The sequence below is a fragment of the Apium graveolens genome, chromosome 5 (genome assembly GCF_009905375.1).
Source record: "Apium graveolens cultivar Ventura chromosome 5, ASM990537v1, whole genome shotgun sequence".
Taxonomy (NCBI): Eukaryota; Viridiplantae; Streptophyta; class Magnoliopsida; order Apiales; family Apiaceae; genus Apium; species Apium graveolens.
The window spans coordinates 292,760,221-292,780,576 of NC_133651.1; the positions used below are offsets into that span (position 1 = coordinate 292,760,221).

Here is a 20,356-nt window from a genome sequence, read left to right on the forward strand (position 1 = left end):
TTCTGATATAATAAACCATATTTTAATTATATATTTTAGAATTTATATAAGTAATGTTTGTTAATTTTATGTTTTTCATTTTAAATATGTTATATATTTATAATTATATTTTTTATAATATTTACTTAAAATATTTATATAAATATGAAAATATAAAATTATTATCATTAAATATCTTTTTATTAAATGCATGTTTTATTTTCAATTGTATTGATTAAAATTAACTTAAATTTATTTTAATTGTATGTTTAAAATTAATAAAAATAAAAATAATTTAAATATAATTAATGATTATAGCTAACTACAATACAAATAGTTACAGGTTCAACCAAATTTTAGATAATGTCTTTTTAGTAACAAGTTTACATGTTAAACTTGGAAATACTCTCATAGTACTAATTTATGTGATATTAATGTATTTTACGTTTTACACCTTCATTTTATATGCAAGCAATACAAGTTTAATTTTTTTTAGAAACGTATTATTTTTTAAGTAAAAATTTATCAAAATAATGTGTTTTTCAAAACTTAAATTTGTTTTAAGTAAAGTTACCCAAATACATGTACATCTAATTTAAAGCAGAAATTATATTTTATATTTAAAGTAAATGAAAACACGTTATGACATAAGTAACTCATTTTAAATTCATTCAAATGGACTCTACTATTGCCATTTAAATTAAAGCATGGTTGGATGGAGATTTTTACTTCTTCTATTTTTTTTAAAAAAATCATGGAGATTTTTTACTTCTAAAAATTGATGGGATTTTATATGATATGCTACTATTCACATACCAAATTATATTTATGACATGTTAAAAATATCAAATTATAACAAGAAGACCCATAAATATCTAATGAGTTGTTGCTTATGGATTTATGATCAAGCGGAATTTGAAATAAGTTGGCTCCAATTTCTTCATTCTTTTCCTTTATATTTTGATTTTGATAAAAAAATTTTTTTGCCACATAAATAAAATTTCATTAATACTTCAAATCATTCGACAATACATCAATAAACTCCGAATGGATATTATCCACTCTCCATACACGATCAGAAATAACACAAGTATGCCTCGCTAAATAGTGAGTCACCTTGTTTGCAGACCGTTTGACAAACTTTAAAGATACATTTCTATCTTTTAACTCTTCTGGTAATTGTTTGCATTGAGCAATCACCCTTCCAAAATAAGACAGCATGACAGAACCACTGCGAATAGCCTGGACACACACGAGGGAGTCTGTCTCGACCACTACCTCCATCCAACTCTTCCTCTTTATCCAGCTTAGTGCTTCCTTAATACCCAATGCTTCCACCACTTCTGAAGCCAGCTGCCCTCCCTCACACCTGGAAATTGCCTCTATTAACCCCCCCTCATGATCACGAGCCACAGCAGAAAAACTAAAGCACTGAGAGTTATCAAAGATAGCAGCATCCGTATTGACCTTAATCATATTATCATTTGGAACACACCAGTGCTCATCACCATCAATATGAGTCATAAAACCAAGAGATGGATCAAAAAACTTGTCTTGAGCACTATGCCATTGACTAAGGATTGAAACTGCCGACTCTACTATCTCAGAAACCACCATGCCCTTATTATTCCACACCAAAGCGTTCCTTCCCTTCCACAGAGACCAACACAACATAGCCACTAGCTGTAAATCTTTACCTCTGCAGACTTTAAAAACCGAACTAATCCATTCAAAAAATGAATAAAAGACATCTACTGTGAACCTGATGCCTAAATTATCCCAACATGCCTTTGCAAACGAGCAGCTGATAAAAGAATGACATACACTTTCCTCCTCTATGTTGCACACTGGACCACAAAACATTAACAGATACCTTCTTAACCCTTAGTTGGTCTTTTGTTGGCAAGCAGCCTGTTATCGCCCTCCAGAGAAAATGCTTGACCTTCGATGGAATTTTAAGATTCCATAACTTTCTCCAGAACCCCGAATTGTTACTCACCTGATAACCTCCTTTAATTTCCTGTAACAGCAAGTACGCACTCTTAACTGTATAATTTCCCATTCTCTCCTTACACCAGTACCAAGAATCCACTCCTGTAGATTACAAAGGGATACTCATAATCAGATTAGCATCTCTGGTGTCAAAAATGTCTGTGACTACCTCTTCGTCCCATCGTCTTTGACCTGGAACCATTAAAGAAGAAACCATTTGACCTTCTATAGACTCGCTAGTCGAATGAACATATTGATCCTCTTCATTAGGCAACCAGGGATCTAACTTGATACTCACCCTAGAACCATCTCCAACTCTACGATACATCACTCTTTTCAGCAAAACTTGAGCCTCCAACACACTACGCCAAATAAAACTCGGGCTGTTTCCCAACCCAGCAGATAAAAAAGTACCATTAGGATAGTACCTTGCTTGAAAAACTCGACTCACCACACTCTGAGGGTTCATAATCAGCCTACATCCCTGTTTTCCCAACTGAGCTACGTTAAAGTCGTGTAAATTGCGAAACCCAAGACCACCACTACCCTTAACCTTACACATACGCTCCCAACTCATCCAATGAATCCCCTTATTCTTCTCAGACAAACTCTTCCACCAAAACCTACACATGATCTTCTCCATATCTCTGCAAAGCTCCAATGGCAATAAAAAAATGCTCATAGCGTAATTAGGAAGAGCTTGAGCCACTGTCTTCAATAAAATTTCCTTCCCGCCCTTTGATAAATATTTTTTATCCCATCCTTGAACCCCGTTCTGCAACCGATCTTTCAAGTATCCCAAAATAACAGACTTCTTTCTCCCTAAAATGTTTGGCAAACCCAGATAATGAGTATTATCGTTCGCTTCATGAAAGTTCAGTACTTCACAAACTTTTTCCTTCACCTCCGACTTTGTATTTCTACTAAAGAAAATCGAAGATTTGTCTCGATTAATCTTTTGACCTGAGGTTGTTTCAAACTTAGATAGCATGTCCACAATGTGATTAGCAGAAGGTTCATTAGCTTGACAGTAAATGTAACTGTCATCTGCAAAAAACATATGTGATAACGACGGAGCCCCTCTTGCTACTTGAATCCCTTTAATCAACCCCCTTCTTTCATAATCTCGGATAATAGAAGTAAATCCTTCAGTACACACCAAGAATAAATAGGAAGACAGAGGATCTCCCTGCCGAAGACCCCTCTGTGGAATGATATCACCAAACTCCCTGCCAGCATGACTAATTTTGCACCTTGTAGAGGTAACACATGTCATAAACAAATTCACTAATCTACCTGCAAATCCCAACTTCGTCAAGGCTGCTCTTAAAAATCCTCATTCTACTCGATCATATGCTTTGCTCATATCTAACTTAAGGGCCATCCAACCAATTTTCCCTTTTGTTTTTCTTTTCATGTAATGCATCACCTCATAGGAGATCATGATATTATCCGTAATTAAACGACCTGGAACAAAAGCACTCTGAGATTCTGAAATAGCCTTATCCATCACTCCCTTAAGTCTGTTAGCCAGCACTTTAGACACTATCTTGTAAACCACATTACACAACGAAATGGGTCTAAGGTCAGTCATATAACCCGGACTTTTCTTTTTTGGAATAAGCACAATATTAGTATCTGTTAAGTGCTCATCAAAACTGCAAGTTAAAAAGAAATTTCTCACCAGTTGAATGATGTCGTTCCTCACAATATTCCAAAATTTTTGGTAAAAAGCTGGACTCATACCGTCCGGACCGGGCGACTTCTCTAGATGCATATGAAACAATGCCTGTCTCACCTCTTCATCATCTACAGGTCGAAGCATTTCCTCATTTTGAAAACCTGTTATCTTCGAAGTCATACAATTAATCACTTCTGCCCACGATGTATCCGAGGACTTGAATAAATCCTCAAAATACTCTACCATAGTATCTTGCAGCCCTGAATCCCATTCCACAACCCGCCCCTCACTGTTATGCAGCCTACTAATATGATTAACTTTCCTTCGGGTCTTAGCCGTTGCATGAAAATATTTGCTATTACTATCACCTTCCCTAATCCACAGTTGCTTCGACTGTTGTTTCCAAAAAACTTCTTGCTGAATATAAACTTCTGACAAGTTCTTTAACTCTTTCTGGTACTTTCTAACAGATTCTGGATCCCTACGCCCCTTCAAAATTTTCAAAATCTTTTTAATATGACTAATTCGCCTCTTGAAACTGCCAGTAACATTCTTACCCCACTCCTGAAGCACATCTGAGCATTTAGATATTTTAATTTGGAGAGATTGCCCCTGATATAAACTCCATGAATCTTCCACCAACTTCCTGCACAATGTTTATTGTTTTAGGTAATGCTATTTAACCAGTAAAGTATTACAAAAGTTTTTTCAAATGTCATTCATTTTTTGTAAAATTCATATTAATGAACAAGCAAGTCAAATAAACACGATAACAACTCATAATTAAGTTTAAGTGTGTGATAAATTTTTTATCACAAATACACTTAAAATTTGGAGCATTTATGTTGTTTTTATTCCTTTTTTCATCTTTTTCCTTAAAAAATTATAATACATATGTCTTGTAGGAATGCTCCATTCTATATCCATTCTAAAACCTTAGAAACAACAACTCAACTAATGACACTGGGGGTGTTCATCATTATTGCTTAAGCCATGTGTTGAATGAGTTGTTTAATTAATCTTGTCAATTCTCCCAAGCTAAAGGCCACCTAAAAATGTTAAATATACGTATGCACTTACCTCTTCATGTCCTCCATATGGCTTGTGTTTCTCCATTTATGAAACAACTGACTGAACTTTCAAGCCTCTAAATCAACTCAGCTTCCCTTATTATAATTTCATCATCCCTCCCTATTTTAACATTGGATTGCTTACTAGCTGCAGCTAGGCTAGCACTATTAAAATGGTGAAACTTAGGATAGTGTCAAGTCACAAGGCTTGTAAATCACCCCAAAACTGAAATATTTCATTTTTCACATGTTAGTTTTAAATCTCTATCCTATCCGGACTTGTATACAGAACATATATATAAGTAACGGAATCAGAAATTTTTCGAGAAGAGATGAAGACTAAACTAGATGAAAAGTTTGCAAGTCCGCTCAATATTCTAGTGAAAATTATAATTCCTGCTATCCTATATAGCTCCGCTAATTTATGTATAACTTTTTCTGATAATTCCTAATTACTTTTTTAATACTTGCAAAGCATCTTTTGCTTAATTTTCAGTATATATTCGACTCTAGACATCCAACATTAAGGTGATGTATCATCTGTTAGAATAGAATCATCAACTGATGATAAAGATTATTTATTCATGATTAGAAACATCACATGGTATGTTGGGACCAAATTAACCAACCAATTAGACAACACTTTTTCTTCTCTTTGGCAATTAACATTATCAAGATAATACATCTATCAATGTCTTTAGTAGTTCTGCCTACAAAGAGTAACCACTTTGTTCAATTTCATCATAGGAATACAAGTTGCTTGTTCACAAGATTAATCATAAACTTGTACTTGTCTCTCCCGAACGAATGATATGCTTATTAACAAGCTTGTGCTGTACTCTATATGCATGCTTTTAATGCACATCTTAATATACATGTGTGGTTTTGGAGTCTGCATGTCTGCATGTCTGCATACTGCATGCATGAGACTGCACGTGTGATATACATAACTTTTTAAGTACATATAATCGTATTGGTGACGGAACTAGCTAGAGATTAACCTAGGCCGAAATCCCGACTGCCTGTGACTTGATTCTGGCCGTGTATATATGCTCTGTTTGTAAAGGAAGTCGCCCTTAGTAATGGGTTCCCGAGTAAGATTAAGCAGCAAAATGTAGTAAACAAGAGCTAAGCTTCGATCACCCAATTATTAAAACAAATAAGATAAAACATATTATTATGGAAGCTGTAGATTCTAACAAGAAATTGTGCATTACAACGAGTGTGACCTTGTCTCGTAATAATTAGTACTACAAAATGGCTACCAAAATGAACGAAAGGATGATCCTAAAAATTGTGGCAAACTAGCAAATAGCATTGCGCCGAGTGTATGAAATCTAGAACAAGCTGGTAGTAAAATGTACTGTACCTAATATCTACAGAAAATGTAATGCATGAGCAAGCAAAGCACAACTCTTGATGCCAAATTAGGTATTTGACATGATATTACTTCACCTTTCAATGGCTTCGATTGCAGCTCTATTGCATCCATCAGATTTGATTTCAAGGGTCTATTTTATTTTATGAGGACCTTGTTCTTATTTTTCGAGAAGACTTATCGTATTCTTATGATTTATATTTATGTTTTTGCAAAGCAAGAACTTTGCAAGTAAGAAATGTAAAAGCTTATGGACCTTTGTTGATAAAAAAAAATCTAAGCAATCCTCCATTAGCTTTTCGACTACATATTTGTGTTGGTTGTTACCAACTTAAGAACCCCAGCATTCATATAATTTAGTCTCCTAAGCTATAATAATTTAATGTGAACTATCTTTTGCCTGTCAAGAAAAGACATTCAAAAAGCAGTTGCATTAGACATGTACCCTGTGATTTATTCAAGGGCCACATGCCTCCAGGCTCCATATATGTTTCAAGGTGAAGATATTGGTTAACTACGTGTCCAGTTCTGAGATTGTCGAGACCTTAGTCGAATTCAGTTTACGCGGCCCTAACAAACAAATACCATACAATTTTATAAATATTTACTTAAAGAAATTGAAAATTTTGGGACTCTTGAGTATTAGGGGACCTATGCGCAAGTCTTGTCTGCATGTAGTCGGGGCACCTGGCTAAATATAATTAGTTTATGCATGATAGTTGAGATCCCGCATTAAACAAAGTATTCACACCTCTGGAGATCAATGGCTGGAAGGAAAACCAAGTAAAATGTGTAGGGAGGGAGAAAACACTGTCTGTTGTTCAAGTTATTACTTACAATACAATTGGCCGGCCCCCAAGACTTTTAGCTCACTAGATTAACCAACTTCACCAAATTAATGGGGCTCAAGAATATAGTCGACCATCAATATGTACTTGAACATGTTATGTTGATATTTTCTTCAACAAATAATGCATAAGTCGTAACTGTAGATATACCACTGGCTAGCTAAATTAATCAAGGTTTAATTACTTGCGATTATTATGAGTTCATGACTTGTTGTTCAATCATTAAAATTGTTTACTATGCACTAAAATGTGTTTTTATTTCCGCATATCTACAATTAAACTGATTGCGAGCTTTTAAAGATGCTACGTGTACACTAACTCAGGTGATATACAAAGAATATATGAATATATTGACTCGTACGCAATTTTCTTAATATAACGTATTATAAAGTTATATTTTACTAATTGCAGACATGTAATAGATCAAAAATTGGACAAAGATGGGTGTGATGTGGCTTCCTCTTGGTTAAACACTTTACTGCATAATAGCATAAGTTTTACGATAACATGTTAAAAGGAAATTGGTGTAGTGTCTAAAAATGTACATTTGTATGGTGACATCGACCAGATTAGTTCTTCAACTGACAAAAGTGTAGACTTCCTTTCGGCCGTTCTCTAGCTTGCTTAGTTACTTAATTTTCTCGCCTAATCATTCTGGATCCCATTTCTCACACTTCTTAATTTGCATATCTATATAATCACGTGGTCCTGCCTACATCTTTATTACACTTGCATATAGGGAGAAAACAATAATTACTTAACAACACATTTTTAATTAACAACAAAAAAATAAAACTCCATCGTTCCCCTGTCTACCTTATGGCAACAGATCAAATTTTTTGAGTCTCTTAATTTATAATACAACTTAATTTATAAAAATGACGAAATAACTCAAGTAATAACAACTTATCTTTTATTGTCACAGGTTATTGATTCGATTCTAACTCACTCCCGAGATTTTTGAAAAGTAGTTGCATGCTTTCATATAGATAGGTAGTATATTTTAATTCAGATATATTCACAAATCACAAATGTGTCTCTCTGCGTACGTATCTATATTTAGATTATTAGTCGCAAACAATCTGTGGGAGTAAAAATAACGAATAGAGCATTAAATAGATAAACCTGTGGTAAGTGTCCAAAATTGACTTTGAAGGAAGACTTATACAACAGTTCTAATATCATAAATGTGCTTACAAAGCTTTAATCATTGATTACTGTATAATGATCAAGATATATAACGGTACCAGGACGATCACAGCAGTCCTGGACCAGATAGCACCGCCTAATAATCAAAGTGATTGTGAGCACTGATGCATTATTAGAATGATGTTAATAGATAATTACAGTCTTCTAAGAGTACTTTGGAATAATGTTAAAAGCTGATTACACCATTCTAGAGCACTTAGCTTTAGATTAGATTGCATATTTGCATGATTCTCTATTAGGATTGGAGGATATGCTGTCATAAATTTGGCAAAATGACAAAGCAGAGCTTAATGTGGCCTTAACTAGGTCCACAGAAGAAAGATGTTAAGGCTTTAAACTTCATTACGCAGGTTTAGTCATCAGTCTAAACTTAGCTAACTTTTATCTGTAAATTTTAATATAGAGTGTAAATTTTTGAGCTTTTAATCTGTTTTTACTGTCCCCCGCCACCTTCCACTCCTATAAGAATCCCCTCCTTTCCTACTCTGTTTTAGCAATTAGCTACTTCTAACTTCCCATCTCTTTTACAATCATAGATAATTTCGCTCTCTTTGTAGTACATAAACTTTCTTACGGTCTAGCTAGATAGTAGATATGCATCTCTTGCATGCATGCATGTTTATATATAAAGTGCACGTAAGGATCTCCATATAATTACCTGCTGACATCTATCGCGCTCAAACTGAACTTAAGTATCAGCAAAAGAAAAGCTTGTGTAGATTGTGTATATATATGGCACCGCATGATGATAAGCAACTGACACTGCCAGAGGTAAAGAAAGTATAGATTAGATGTAATGAGGATGTTTGATGAAATAAGAATATTATGAAAGTGTACTATAGAGATCGAGCACGCATGTCTGTGTGAGATAGTGACAATAGAACTACCTCGTACATTAATTCTACAAAGATAATAATTCTATGTATCACCATAATACTAATTCTACAATTTTCTCACAGGTAATGGAGGAGTTGAAGAAAATTTCAAGCATAGGCTTCCCAATATTAGCCATGGGCTTGGTGAACTATGTCAGAAATATGATATCGGTAGTGTGCATGGGAAGGCTAGGCAGCATAGAGCTAGCCGGTGGTGCATTAGCCATTGGTTTCACCAACATTACTGGCTACTCTGTTCTTTCAGGTTTAGCTATGGGCATGGAGCCTCTTTGCAGCCAAGCTTTTGGTTCAAGAAACTTAACTATAGCATCTCTAACTCTACACAGAACCATTTTCATGTTACTTTTCGCATCCATCCCCATCGCATTTCTGTGGCTTAATCTTGAGCCTCTAATGCTTTTGCTACACCAAAACCTTGAAATAACCAAAATCGCAAGTCTATATTGCTTCTATGCAATCCCTGATCTAGTTGCCAATAGCTTTCTTCAACCTCTGCGTATATACTTACGCAGTAAAGGCACTACAAGGCCATTTATGTGGTGTACATCACTAGCCACAATCCTCCATCTCCCCATAACTATTTTCTTAACCTTCAATCTTAATCTTGGAGTAAAGGGAATCGCACTTTCCATCATTATCACAAACTTTATTAGCTTAATTTTTTTAGTATCCTATATGTTCTGCACAAGGTCTACTGTTGCACCACCTTTGAGTACACCATTACTACCGAGAACAAGTAACAGTAGTCCACAAGGGGAGGACTGGGGTATATTACTTAGACTTGCTATTCCAAGTTGCTTAGCCGTTTGTTTAGAGTGGTGGTGGTATGAGCTTATGACTCTTGCGGCCGGTTACCTTCAAAACCCTGAAGCAGCACTCGCAACATCAGCAATAGTTATACAAACAACCTCTCTTTTGTACACATTACCTTCAGCTCTCAGTGCATCAGTCTCCACTAGGGTTGGCAATGAACTCGGGGCAGGAAGGCCCCGCCAGGCCAGTTTGTCATCCACAGTAGCCATTGGACTCGCTCTATTAAGCTCAACCATGGGATTGTTATGGACAACTATAGGTAGAAAATCATGGGGCAATGTTTTTACAGAAGACACTGAGGTGTTAGAACTAACAATGGCAGCCTTACCAATAATTGGGCTTTGTGAAATAGCTAATTGTCCACAAACAACATGCTGTGGGGTTCTAAGAGGAAGTGCAAGACCTAGTGCTGGAGCTGGTATTAACTTCTACTCATTTTACCTGGTGGGGGCACCAGTGGCTATAGCTCTAGCCTTTGTGTGGAAGCTTGAATTTTTGGGACTTTGTTATGGACTTTTAGCGGCTCAAGTTTCATGTGTACTTGCAATATTGACTGTAATATACAAGACAGATTGGGAGGAAGAGTCACTAAAAGCAAGACACTTGGTGGGAGGGCATGGTGAATATTTTACATATACTGAAATAATCAAGTCCCAACAAAGTGCATAACTACTAGCTAGTTTTTTTTCCCTTAATGAATGGATCACTTTTACTAATAAGCATGAAAATAAAGATATGAACAAATGTAATATATACTTTATATATAGCTCAGATATGTAATAATATGGGTGTCATTTTGAATTAATAAATTTTTAGCGCACACATTGCATATCTATTTACATTCATATATGACGACTATAAGTTATGAAGCGATTTGTGTTTGCATAAAAAACCTAGGGAAGAAAAGGGTATAAGGTGATCTGATAACAATATAATCTCTCAGGATCCCATTAGACTAATACTTATTCAAGTTTAGAATTTAACACATTCTTTAAGGTTTTTATTTTGATTGAAAAAAGTAGTTCTCTTCTTGCTCAACCCTTGCACCACTCTGTTGATATGTTTTCTCCATAAACAAAAGCTATTGTTGCTACATGCATCTATGATCTATAGGTGCAAGTCAACACCCTTCATTCTGTCTTGTAATCTACAAACACACACAATGCCTATCTAATAGACTAATACCAACAAATCCTACGACCTACATACTTCAGATAGCTCACAAAATTTATTCACATCTTCAAATTTAGAAAGTTTTGGATACATACGTTATTGTCACCCTTGAGATCAAAATAAGAAGTTTTTATCTTCGTGGCAGGCATTGGACTCATTCACTAGCTAAATCTTATATGATACAAGATGCTCAAAAGAATATAAACAACACTGAGACTTAAGATCAATATAAAGTTTAAACACCTTTGTCAAATTTAATATACAACATAAAAGTCTCCTAGATATTTTCTTTGCTAGTAGGTTCAATTGACATACAAATGCAAACTTTGCACCTTATCATCTCATCTGTTATCACCATCCTTTAGCCAGACTTGAACAGTAATACTGCTTTTGCATCCAAATAGAAGTACACAAAATGGTTTGTCTCATGAGTCACATATGAACCTGCACAAAAACCCGGAAAAATGAATGGACATTTGAAATTAGATGTTTCATTCAGATGTTTTCCTTATAAAAATATAAAGCAGAGATTTCTTCTTTTAATTAATATACATGAACTACTAAAAAAAATGTGTTAAAATATGATAAATTTCGGGAAAAAAATTTGGTGAAGATAGAGTGATCAAAAATACTCGATGACTTTAAAATTTGCAGATATTACCTATGCCCCCTCTAAAACTAAGCTTGGTCAAATTTATTGGTTCAAAAATCCTATCTTATAATCTCAGTCATTGCACAACTTAATTGAACTTGAAAACTTATCATTTATACTTTTCGCAGTGACACACGTATTCTTTTAAACATAAAAGATATATAAATTATAAGATGAGCATTTTTTAAGCGATAAATTAACCCAAACGAGCCCCGAACAACCATATATGCCAATTACAGTTGACCAGTCATATAGCAATATCAGTTTTACGATCTATTTATAATACCCAAAATAACTGAACTCTTTAAATTAACCTTTGATTGTTACTAGAAAGTTGTGCAAGAGAATTATAAAGCTAGATATAATAGGTTCAGTTAAATGCTTTGAGTAGGACAACTGAAACAGCAAATCAATGCTTTGCTTAGGACAATTGAAACAGCAAATTCAGCAATTGAATTCTGAACTGCCTAAAGAATGCAAATCAATTTAACTGATTCAAAGTACGGAATAGACCCCATCACAGTCAGCACTTGCAAGCAAGCTGCGAAACATAACTACATCCATACAAACTACTGGCATTATAGTATGTCATTGGCAAGCCTAGAAGTACTTTTACTTGCACAATTAATTATATTGTTGTATGGATACGATAAACAGTGATAAATTAAACACGGGAGGAAGAGATTCTTAACTTCCTATCTTCATAAACTAAAACACAATGCATTGCAACCCCTGTACAAAACAGGTTTAGCATAGTTTTGTCACTTTTCTTTTGAATAACTGATCAACATCAATATTCACATCTCATATAAGGGAACTCTTCAGAAATAAATACTTCTACAATGTTCTACGAAAGACACATCCCGGCACAGAAAACACTTGAGAGACCCAAAGGAAGGGGAAAAGAAACGATATATTCAAAAGGATAGTATTGCCCCCCCAGTACAGGCAGCTCTGTTCACTTCAAATTGTACACGAATAATATGCACTGCTGTCAACTTAAAATCACTTCCTATTTGCAAGTGATCTCCTCTTTCGATTAATCCTCTTTTAGAAAATTCATGTACAAAAGGTCATGAAAAACCTCTTCTTATCTTAACAGGTGATTAGAACTTTCCTGCCCAGACTAAGTCATTAACACGTGTCATGACTTCATATCATAAATGAGAAGCTGTCGATATTCCGGCAGAAGTTAATAGTTAAGAACGCAGGACTACTAGTGGAGTGGGAATATACTTTTCACTGACAGCAGATGAAACAAAAAAAACATCTCCCAAAATATGAAGAGTAATTCTAGAAAGTGTTCGAAGAAAGCTACATAAACTTGGAAATTTTCCCAAGGCCCTAAACAAAATTTAATGGCCTATAGAGAGCATAGGCGCACAACACATTAGCACAATGAGCTAAAATGTGCTCCTATGGCAAGGCAAGGCATTTTCATTACCTCCAACAGATTACAACAGCCTCACTTGTCCAACCATTATTAAACTCAAAAATGTATCAACAATACTCAATCTTAGAGATGAGGCAAATAACTTGTATAAGAATCCGCTATTAATAAATCAAATACGACATACTTACTACTATTAATCATAACATTTATCATCGTAACCGTAGCAAACACCATAAAGAAACACACTCGTTATAAAACTGTGTAATGTGTGTTTGTGACAGTGTGAGTGAATTACTGAATTGTGTGTACCCAAACCTAAAATGTATTTTAAAATTAAGCTAGATCCGCGCGCGCGACAGAGAGAGAGAGAGAGAGAGAGAGAGAGAGAGAGAGAGAGACCAAAGTTTTTGCCGACGATGCAATGCCACGTAGGACCGTGCTTCTTATCGAACTCCTTCTTAATGTACTCAGCTACATCCTTCTCTACACTGTGTTTCTCATACGCCTAAACAATATATAATATAAGTGTAAGTATATGATAGTAGAAAAACAAGTGAATTGAAATAGTTAGGGGGGGAGAGAGAGAGAGTACAGCGATAGCAATGTCGATGGCTTGTAATTGCATGTCTTCTTTCATATCGGCGCTTTTAATCACCACTTTCTTACCGGCGGATGGTGAAGGAGTGGCATCCGCCGGAAAAACTTTCCGATCATCTTTGCTTTTGTTGCCTTCTTCACTCATCTCTCTCTCTCTCGATTTTTGTGAAGTAGAGAGACAAGAAGCAAGTTGGGGTCGTGGAGGAGTAAGACTGAGAGCGGTGGTTTTTTTAGCAGCCGAGTGAAAAGTGAAAAAACAGAAAGGGAAAGTAAAAGTAGATACTTTACAAAATGAGTAATCTATACTCCTGCTTTTCTTTTCTTTTTTTTTAAAAAAATGTAAAAAAATCAAAATTTATCGTCAATTTCCAATTAATTATGTGTTGTGTGAATAAGGGGTGATCGCGTTTCCATTTGGTTCTATTTGATTTGAATTAGAGGTCAAACATAAATCAAATCATATGTTACAATTTTTGAATTAGAGGTCAAATATAAATCAAATCATATGTTACGATTTTTGAAATTTGCAAATCAACCCTCTTCCCTCGCCCCTTACCCATCTAACCCAAGATATGCAGTGCGGTTTCAGATGATTCGGTTTAACAGATTAATAGGTCTCTGACCATCTCATTTAATGATTATCATAAACTACTTATATTATCTAAAAATAAAATATATTTTTTTAACCTGAATACATTAATAGCTTGTAAGATACGACGTATATCACAAATCTTGAGCAGATGCCTAGTTATGCAGGGTTTATGAAAGGTATTCTCTCTCGGAAAGTGAAGCTAAATGATTTAGAGACTGTCACTCTCATGGAGGAATGCAGTGTTGTGCTGCAACAGAATTTACCTCTAAAACTTAAAGATCCGGGAAGCTTCACCATTCCATGTACTATTGAAAAATTGTCTTTTGACAGATGCTTATGTGAATTGGGAGCTAGCATCAATCTGATGCCTTTGTCAATTTCCAAGCAATTGGACTTACCTGATCCCAAACCAACTTATATGACCTTATAGCTGGCTGACCATTCTATTACATACCCGCGAAGTATTGTGGAGGATGTCTTGGTCAAAGTTGATAAACTCATCTTTCCTGCTGATTTCGTCATTCTTGACTTCGAGGAGGATAGAAAGATTCCCATAATCTTGGGAAGACCTTTCTTGGCAACTGGACGAACCTTGATAGATGTGCAGAAGGGTGAGCTCACGATGCGAGTTCTGGATCAGGATGTTACCTTCATTGTGTTCAATGCTATGAAATTTCCTACTGGTAATGAGGAGTGCTTAAAAGTGGAGTTGGTCGATTCGGTGGTCACATCGGAACTTGATCGATTGCTAAGGTCTGATGCCTTAGAAAAAGCCTTATTGGGGAATTCAGATAGTGAAGATGACGAAGGTGAAGAACAATTGCAATATTTGAATGTTTCTCCTTGGAAGAGGAAAATTGATATGCCTTTTGAATCTCTTGAAATGGAGGAATTGGATAAAGCTCCTAAACGCCTCAAGCCTTCTATTGAGGAAGCTCCCACTCTTGAGCTTAAACCTTTACCTCAGCATTTGAGGTATGCATTTTTAGGTGACGCATCTACTCTGCGTGTTATTATTATATCTGACCTTTCAGGTAGTGATGAGGAAAAGTTTTGAGGATTCTGAGAGAGTTCAAGTCGGCAGTCGGATGGACTATAGCAGATATCAAGGGAATCATCCATTCGTATTGTATGCAAAAAATTCTGCTAGAGGAAGGTAGCAAACCTACGGTCGAGCAGCAAAGAAGACTTAATCCTATCATGAAGGAAGTAGTGAAGAAGGAAATTCTTAAGTGGCTAGATGCAGGGATCATCTATCCTATTGATAGTTTTTGGGTGAGCCCGGTCCAATGTGTGCTAAAGAAAGGTGGTATTACTGTGGTAGCAAATGAGAAGAACGAGCTTATTCCTACAAGGACAGTCACGAGGTGGAGAGTTTGCATGGACTACAGGAAGCTAAACAAAGCCAATAAGAAGGATCACTTCCCTTTGCCTTTCACTGATCAGATGCTTGACAGGTTTGTCGGTCATGAGTACTATTGTCTTTTGGATGGCTATTCAGGTTACAATCATATTTGTATCGCTCCAAAAGATCAGGAGAAAACTACCTTCACTTGTCCATTTGGTACTTTCGCCTTTAGACCAGTTTCTTTCGGTCTGTGTGGTGCGCCAGCCACATTTCAGAGATGTATGATGGCCATCTTTTCTGATATGATTGGCTAGAATGTGGAGGTGTTCATGGACAACTTCTCAGTCTTTGGCGATTTTTTTGATAAATGCTTGCAAAATCTTGGACATCTTCTCAAGAAGTGTGTTGAGACCAATCTGGTTCTCAATTGGGAAAAATATCACTTTATGGTGCAACATGACATCATTCTCGGGCATAAGGTTTCTAGTAAGGGTCTTGAGGTGGATAAGGCCAAGGTGGGGATTATTGAGAATCTTTCTCCACCCATTTCGGTTAAAGGAATTCACAGTTTTCTTGGTCATGCGGGTTTCCACAGGCATTTCATCAAAAATTTCTCGAAAATTTCAAGCCTTTGTGCAGTTTGTTAGAGAAAGATGTTCCTTTCAAGTTCGATGACGAGTGCCTTGCAGCTTTGAGATATTGAAGAAGAGTCTAATTACGGCACCTGTCATAACTGCACCTGATTGGAATGAGCCTTTTGAGATGATGTGCGATGCAAGCGACTATGCAGTTGGAGTAGTTCTTGGGCAGAGGAAGAACAACATATTTCATATGGTCTACTATGCTAGTAAGACGCTAAATGGTGCTCAACTGAATTACACTACTACGGAGAAAGAACTTTTGGCTATTGTCTATGGTTTTGAGAAATTTCGATCTTATCTACTTGGGACTAAGGTGACAGTTTTCACTGATCACGCTGCAATTCGATATCTCGTCTCAAAGAAGGACTCGAAGCCTAGATTGATTCGATGGGTTTTTTTGCTCCAAGAATTTGAACTAGAGATCAAGGACAGGAAAGGAACTGAAAATCAAGTTGCTGATCATCTCTCGCATTTAGAGAATCCTAATGCTACTTCATTAGATAAGATATTGATAAACGAGTCTTTCCCCGACGAGCAGCTGTTTGGAGTACAAGAAGGAAAATTATGGTTTGCAGTCATTGTGAACTACCTTGTGAGTAATATCATGTCTCCCGACTTATCTTATGCTCAAAGGAAGAAGTTTCTTCATGAAGCGAAGTGGTATATGTGGGATGAGCCGTTTCTTTTTCACCAAGAAGCTAACCAAATCATCAGGAGATGTATTTCTTACAGCGAAACGGGGGGGATCTTGCGAGATTGCCACTCAATGGCTTATGGAGGACATTATGGTGGAGAAAAGACAGCAGCTCATGTTCTTCAAGCAGGTTTCTTTTGGCCAACATTATTTAAAGATGCTCATCAGTTCATTTTGAAATGTGATCGATGTCTACGTGTGGGTAATATGTCTAAGAAGGATGAGATACCTCTTAATGTGCTTCTCGAGGTTGAGGTCTTCGATGTTTGGGGAATTGACTTCATGGGGCCATTTATCTCGTCTTGTAACAATCAGTAAATCTTGTTGGCGGTTGATTATGTGTCGAAATGGGTTGAAGTTAAGGCATTGCCAATGAACGATGCGAAAGTGGTGCTTAATTTTCTTCACAAGCAGATATTCACAAGGTTTGGAACTCCAAGAGTCATAATCAGTGATGAAAAGGTATAATGTAAATCATCGCATTGCTACGGCTTATCATCCTCAGACAAATGGTCAAGCTAAGGTATCTAACAGAGAGATCAAGTGCATTTTGGAGAAAGTGGTTTGTCCATCAAGGAAGGATTGGTCTTTGAAGCTTGATGAAGTTGTTTTGGCGTATAGAACAGCATATAAGACTCTATTGGGGATGTCGTCATTTCAGTTGGTTTATGATAAGGGGTATCATTTGCCTGTGGAGCTCGAGCATAAAGCATATTGGGCTTTGAAGATGTTAAATCTGGACTTGGATGCGGCTGGAAAGAAGAGGATGCTTCAATTGAATGAACTTGACGAGTTTCGACTTCAAGCTTATGAGAACAACAAAATGTATAAGGAGAAAGTCAAGAGGTGGCACGATCGGGGTCTAGTGCTCAAGAAATTTGTGCCAGGGCAATAAGTTCTTTTATTCAACTCTCGTCTCCGTCTTTTTCCTGGAAAGTTGAAGTCAAGATGGTTAGGGCCCTACATAATCAAAACTGTGTTTCCACATGGAGCGGTGGAATTTTTTTAGAATGATCAGGGCCAAGCATTCAAGGTAAATGGTCAACGGTTGAAGTATTATTAAGGTGACACGGCAACCCGCGAGGTGGTTAGTGCCGTTTTATTGTCCATTTGATCTCAAGATTCTACGTCGAGCTAGCGACGTAAAAGAAGCGCTTCTTAGGAGGCAACCCAAGTATGTTGTACATTAGTAGGTAGAGGAAGCAAGAAGAAAAGAGAAAAACACAAAAAATCAGAAAAAGAAAAAAATTCAGGGCCAAGTACAGAAGTTGGGCGCGCCCGCGCTGGCCAAGCGTGCGGCCGCAACATTTTTCCAGTAACCAAGCACGCCCAAGCTGATCCAGCGCGCGGCCGCTCCGGTTTTCCAGAGAGTGAGCGCGCCAGTGCTGTCCTAGCGCGCGCCCGCGCTGGGTCCCTGTCGAAAAAAATAAAATAAAAAAGCAGTTTTAAGAGAAAATTCGGATTTTTAACCTTTTTCCATCCCGATTTTTACTCTTCCACATCCCATAATTCCCTCTCCTAATCAATTCCATTATTCCCACGATTCCCATAATCAATTCCCACTTCTATTCCTTATAGAATTCATACCCTTGCACCTATAAATACATACACTTGTATACAACTTCTCCACCAATTCACAAACTCTCAAACACAAATTCTCTCTAAACACTTAAGCTTTTATTCTCTCTCTTTCAATCTTGATGGCACCCAAGAGACAAAGAACATAAGTTGGAAACAGCACCACCGATTCTTCAACTGTGATGGTGTGAGGCCAAGGTTTTCTACTCCCGTGGTTGAAGAGGAGTATACAAGGCTTCTCTTGAAGCCTATTGCTAAGGAGCGAGGTTTTCTGCCATCAGGGAATGATGGTAAGCTGTTGGAGATGATTCTTGACATGGGATGGGTTCCTTTCTGTGAGGCGGCCGATGCTGTGCCCATGAGCGTTGTGCGGGAGTTTTATGCCAATGCTAAGACGGAGAAGAATGGTTTCACGGTGGTGAGGGGGAGAACCGTAGATTACAGTGTTGATGCTATCATGGCGATGTTTGAGCAGCCTGCGAGGAAGGTGGGTCAGGACACTTGGAATGATAAGACTCCGGAGGACTTTGATTTGGATCTCATCGTTGCTACTTTCTGTGTGCCTGAGACTCGTTGAAAGTTCAAGAGGGGCAATATTGATTACTCCACATTCTCTGCTTCATGTATGAACATGTATGCATGGGCTTGGAACTCATTTATTTGTGCTAACATCATGCCATCTTCGCATGTGTATGAGATTACTGTGGAGCGTACTCGTATGCTTTGGGGTATTCTGCAGGGTGATTATATCGATTTGGGGATGGTGATATATCAGGGGATTTTGAGATTCTTGAGGGAAGGTACTACAGGTGCTATTCTGTATGCGTCCGTTGTGACGAAGTTGTGCGTGGCAGTTGGTGTTCATTGGCCCGCACATGAGCAGCTTCAGATTCCCAGTGCTCCTATTGACAGTTCTACGCTACAGAGCAGGCATGAGTGGTATGGAGGGAAGCCCGATCCTAAGGGGCTTGGTTATTCATATGATCATTTTCCGGGTGGTGTGCCTATGAAAGCAGCTACAGTAGGAGGTTCTCAGCATGCCCGTAGCGCAGTTTGGAGAGCGCAGTATGGAGAGGAGGCTGGTTCATCGCAACAGCAGCAGGAAGGAGGAGGAGCAGACATGGGAGCTGGTTTGAGTTCGACGCAGTTTAGGCGTCTCGCGAGGAGGATGGATGCGATGTACGACATCCATAGTCGGTTTGCCCACGATCTCACCCAGGCACTTGGGACAGCTTTTAGAGCCACCGGTGTTGACATCCAGTGGCCAGTTTTTGGTGAGGATTCAGTGTATCCACCTCCGGACACGCCTGACACTGCACCCGTTGAGGGTGATGATTCTGATTCACAGTAGGTATGCCTGATTCCTTACTATTACCTTCACTGAGGACAGTGAATATTTTAAGTTTGGGGGTAGTAGTTGAAGCAATATATTTGTGTGAGTCTCATATAGTTTGCATGATTCATGAAAATTTTATTTCATATAGTTGCATATTTTCATGTGTTTTTTTTATTTTTGGTTGTTTTATGAGATTATGTTCATATAGTTTCATGCATTTTCATTTTACCATGATCCCTTAGATAATTTTCCGATTGACTTGTGATATTGACGCTAGTGTAGTGATGTCGTATTTAGTGATGTTGAGTCTTATTGGATTGATTTGCATGCTAGAGAAAATTGTATTTCACTAAGTCTTATAGGTTGCTAAAGTGCTAGATCATAGTCATGGTTTATTGATTTGTCGAGGTTTAATCGCTTGTTTATATTTAGAATTTAGGGTATTCTTTTAATAATAAAAGACATGGAAATTTAAAAATTGGAAAA

At 37.0% G+C, this 20,356-nt stretch overlaps 3 protein-coding genes across 3 annotated transcripts; 1 reads left to right on the forward strand and 2 right to left on the reverse strand.

Annotated features, from left to right (window-relative positions):
- Positions 1 to 984: 984 nt before the first annotated feature.
- LOC141661039 (uncharacterized) lies at positions 985 to 3,898 on the reverse strand. Its single transcript, XM_074468020.1, has 4 exons — positions 3,345 to 3,898; positions 2,141 to 3,224; positions 1,979 to 2,073; positions 985 to 1,699 (listed from the first exon to the last, which is right to left on the reverse strand). The coding sequence occupies exons 1-4, from the start codon at positions 3,896 to 3,898 to the stop codon at positions 985 to 987; spliced, it is 2,448 nt and encodes an 815-aa protein (XP_074324121.1).
- A 4,768-nt stretch (positions 3,899 to 8,666) lies between these two features.
- On the forward strand, positions 8,667 to 10,690 carry LOC141661876 (protein DETOXIFICATION 55). Its single transcript, XM_074468891.1, has 2 exons — positions 8,667 to 8,928; positions 9,117 to 10,690. Exons 1-2 carry the CDS (start codon positions 8,890 to 8,892, stop codon positions 10,533 to 10,535), a joined length of 1,458 nt encoding a protein of 485 aa, XP_074324992.1. The 5' UTR covers positions 8,667 to 8,889; the 3' UTR covers positions 10,536 to 10,690.
- A 539-nt stretch (positions 10,691 to 11,229) lies between these two features.
- Positions 11,230 to 13,931, reverse strand: LOC141659143 (uncharacterized). Its single transcript, XM_074465894.1, has 3 exons — positions 13,677 to 13,931; positions 13,484 to 13,589; positions 11,230 to 11,483 (listed from the first exon to the last, which is right to left on the reverse strand). The coding sequence occupies exons 1-3, from the start codon at positions 13,824 to 13,826 to the stop codon at positions 11,401 to 11,403; spliced, it is 339 nt and encodes a 112-aa protein (XP_074321995.1). The 5' UTR covers positions 13,827 to 13,931; the 3' UTR covers positions 11,230 to 11,400.
- Positions 13,932 to 20,356: the final 6,425 nt, after the last annotated feature.

Coding starts and splice junctions, on each gene's coding strand:
- LOC141661039 (XM_074468020.1), bottom strand. CDS start 3,898: ATGGTAGAGTATTTTGAGGATTTATTCAAGTCCTCGGATACATCGTGG. Junction 3,225..3,344: donor ATTGGTTGGATGGCCCTTAA/GTTAGATATGAG, acceptor TACCTCTACAAG/GTGCAAAATTAGTCATGCTG. Junction 2,074..2,140: donor AAAGACGATGGGACGAAGAG/GTAGTCACAGAC, acceptor TGTAATCTACAG/GAGTGGATTCTTGGTACTGG.
- LOC141661876 (XM_074468891.1), top strand. CDS start 8,890: ATGGCACCGCATGATGATAAGCAACTGACACTGCCAGAG. Junction 8,929..9,116: donor AGCAACTGACACTGCCAGAG/GTAAAGAAAGTA, acceptor ATTTTCTCACAG/GTAATGGAGGAGTTGAAGAA.
- LOC141659143 (XM_074465894.1), bottom strand. CDS start 13,826: ATGAGTGAAGAAGGCAACAAAAGCAAAGATGATCGGAAAGTTTTTCCG. Junction 13,590..13,676: donor CCATCGACATTGCTATCGCT/GTACTCTCTCTC, acceptor TATATTGTTTAG/GCGTATGAGAAACACAGTGT. Junction 11,484..13,483: donor CATCGTCGGCAAAAACTTTG/GTCTCTCTCTCT, acceptor GTTTTTGTGCAG/GTTCATATGTGACTCATGAG.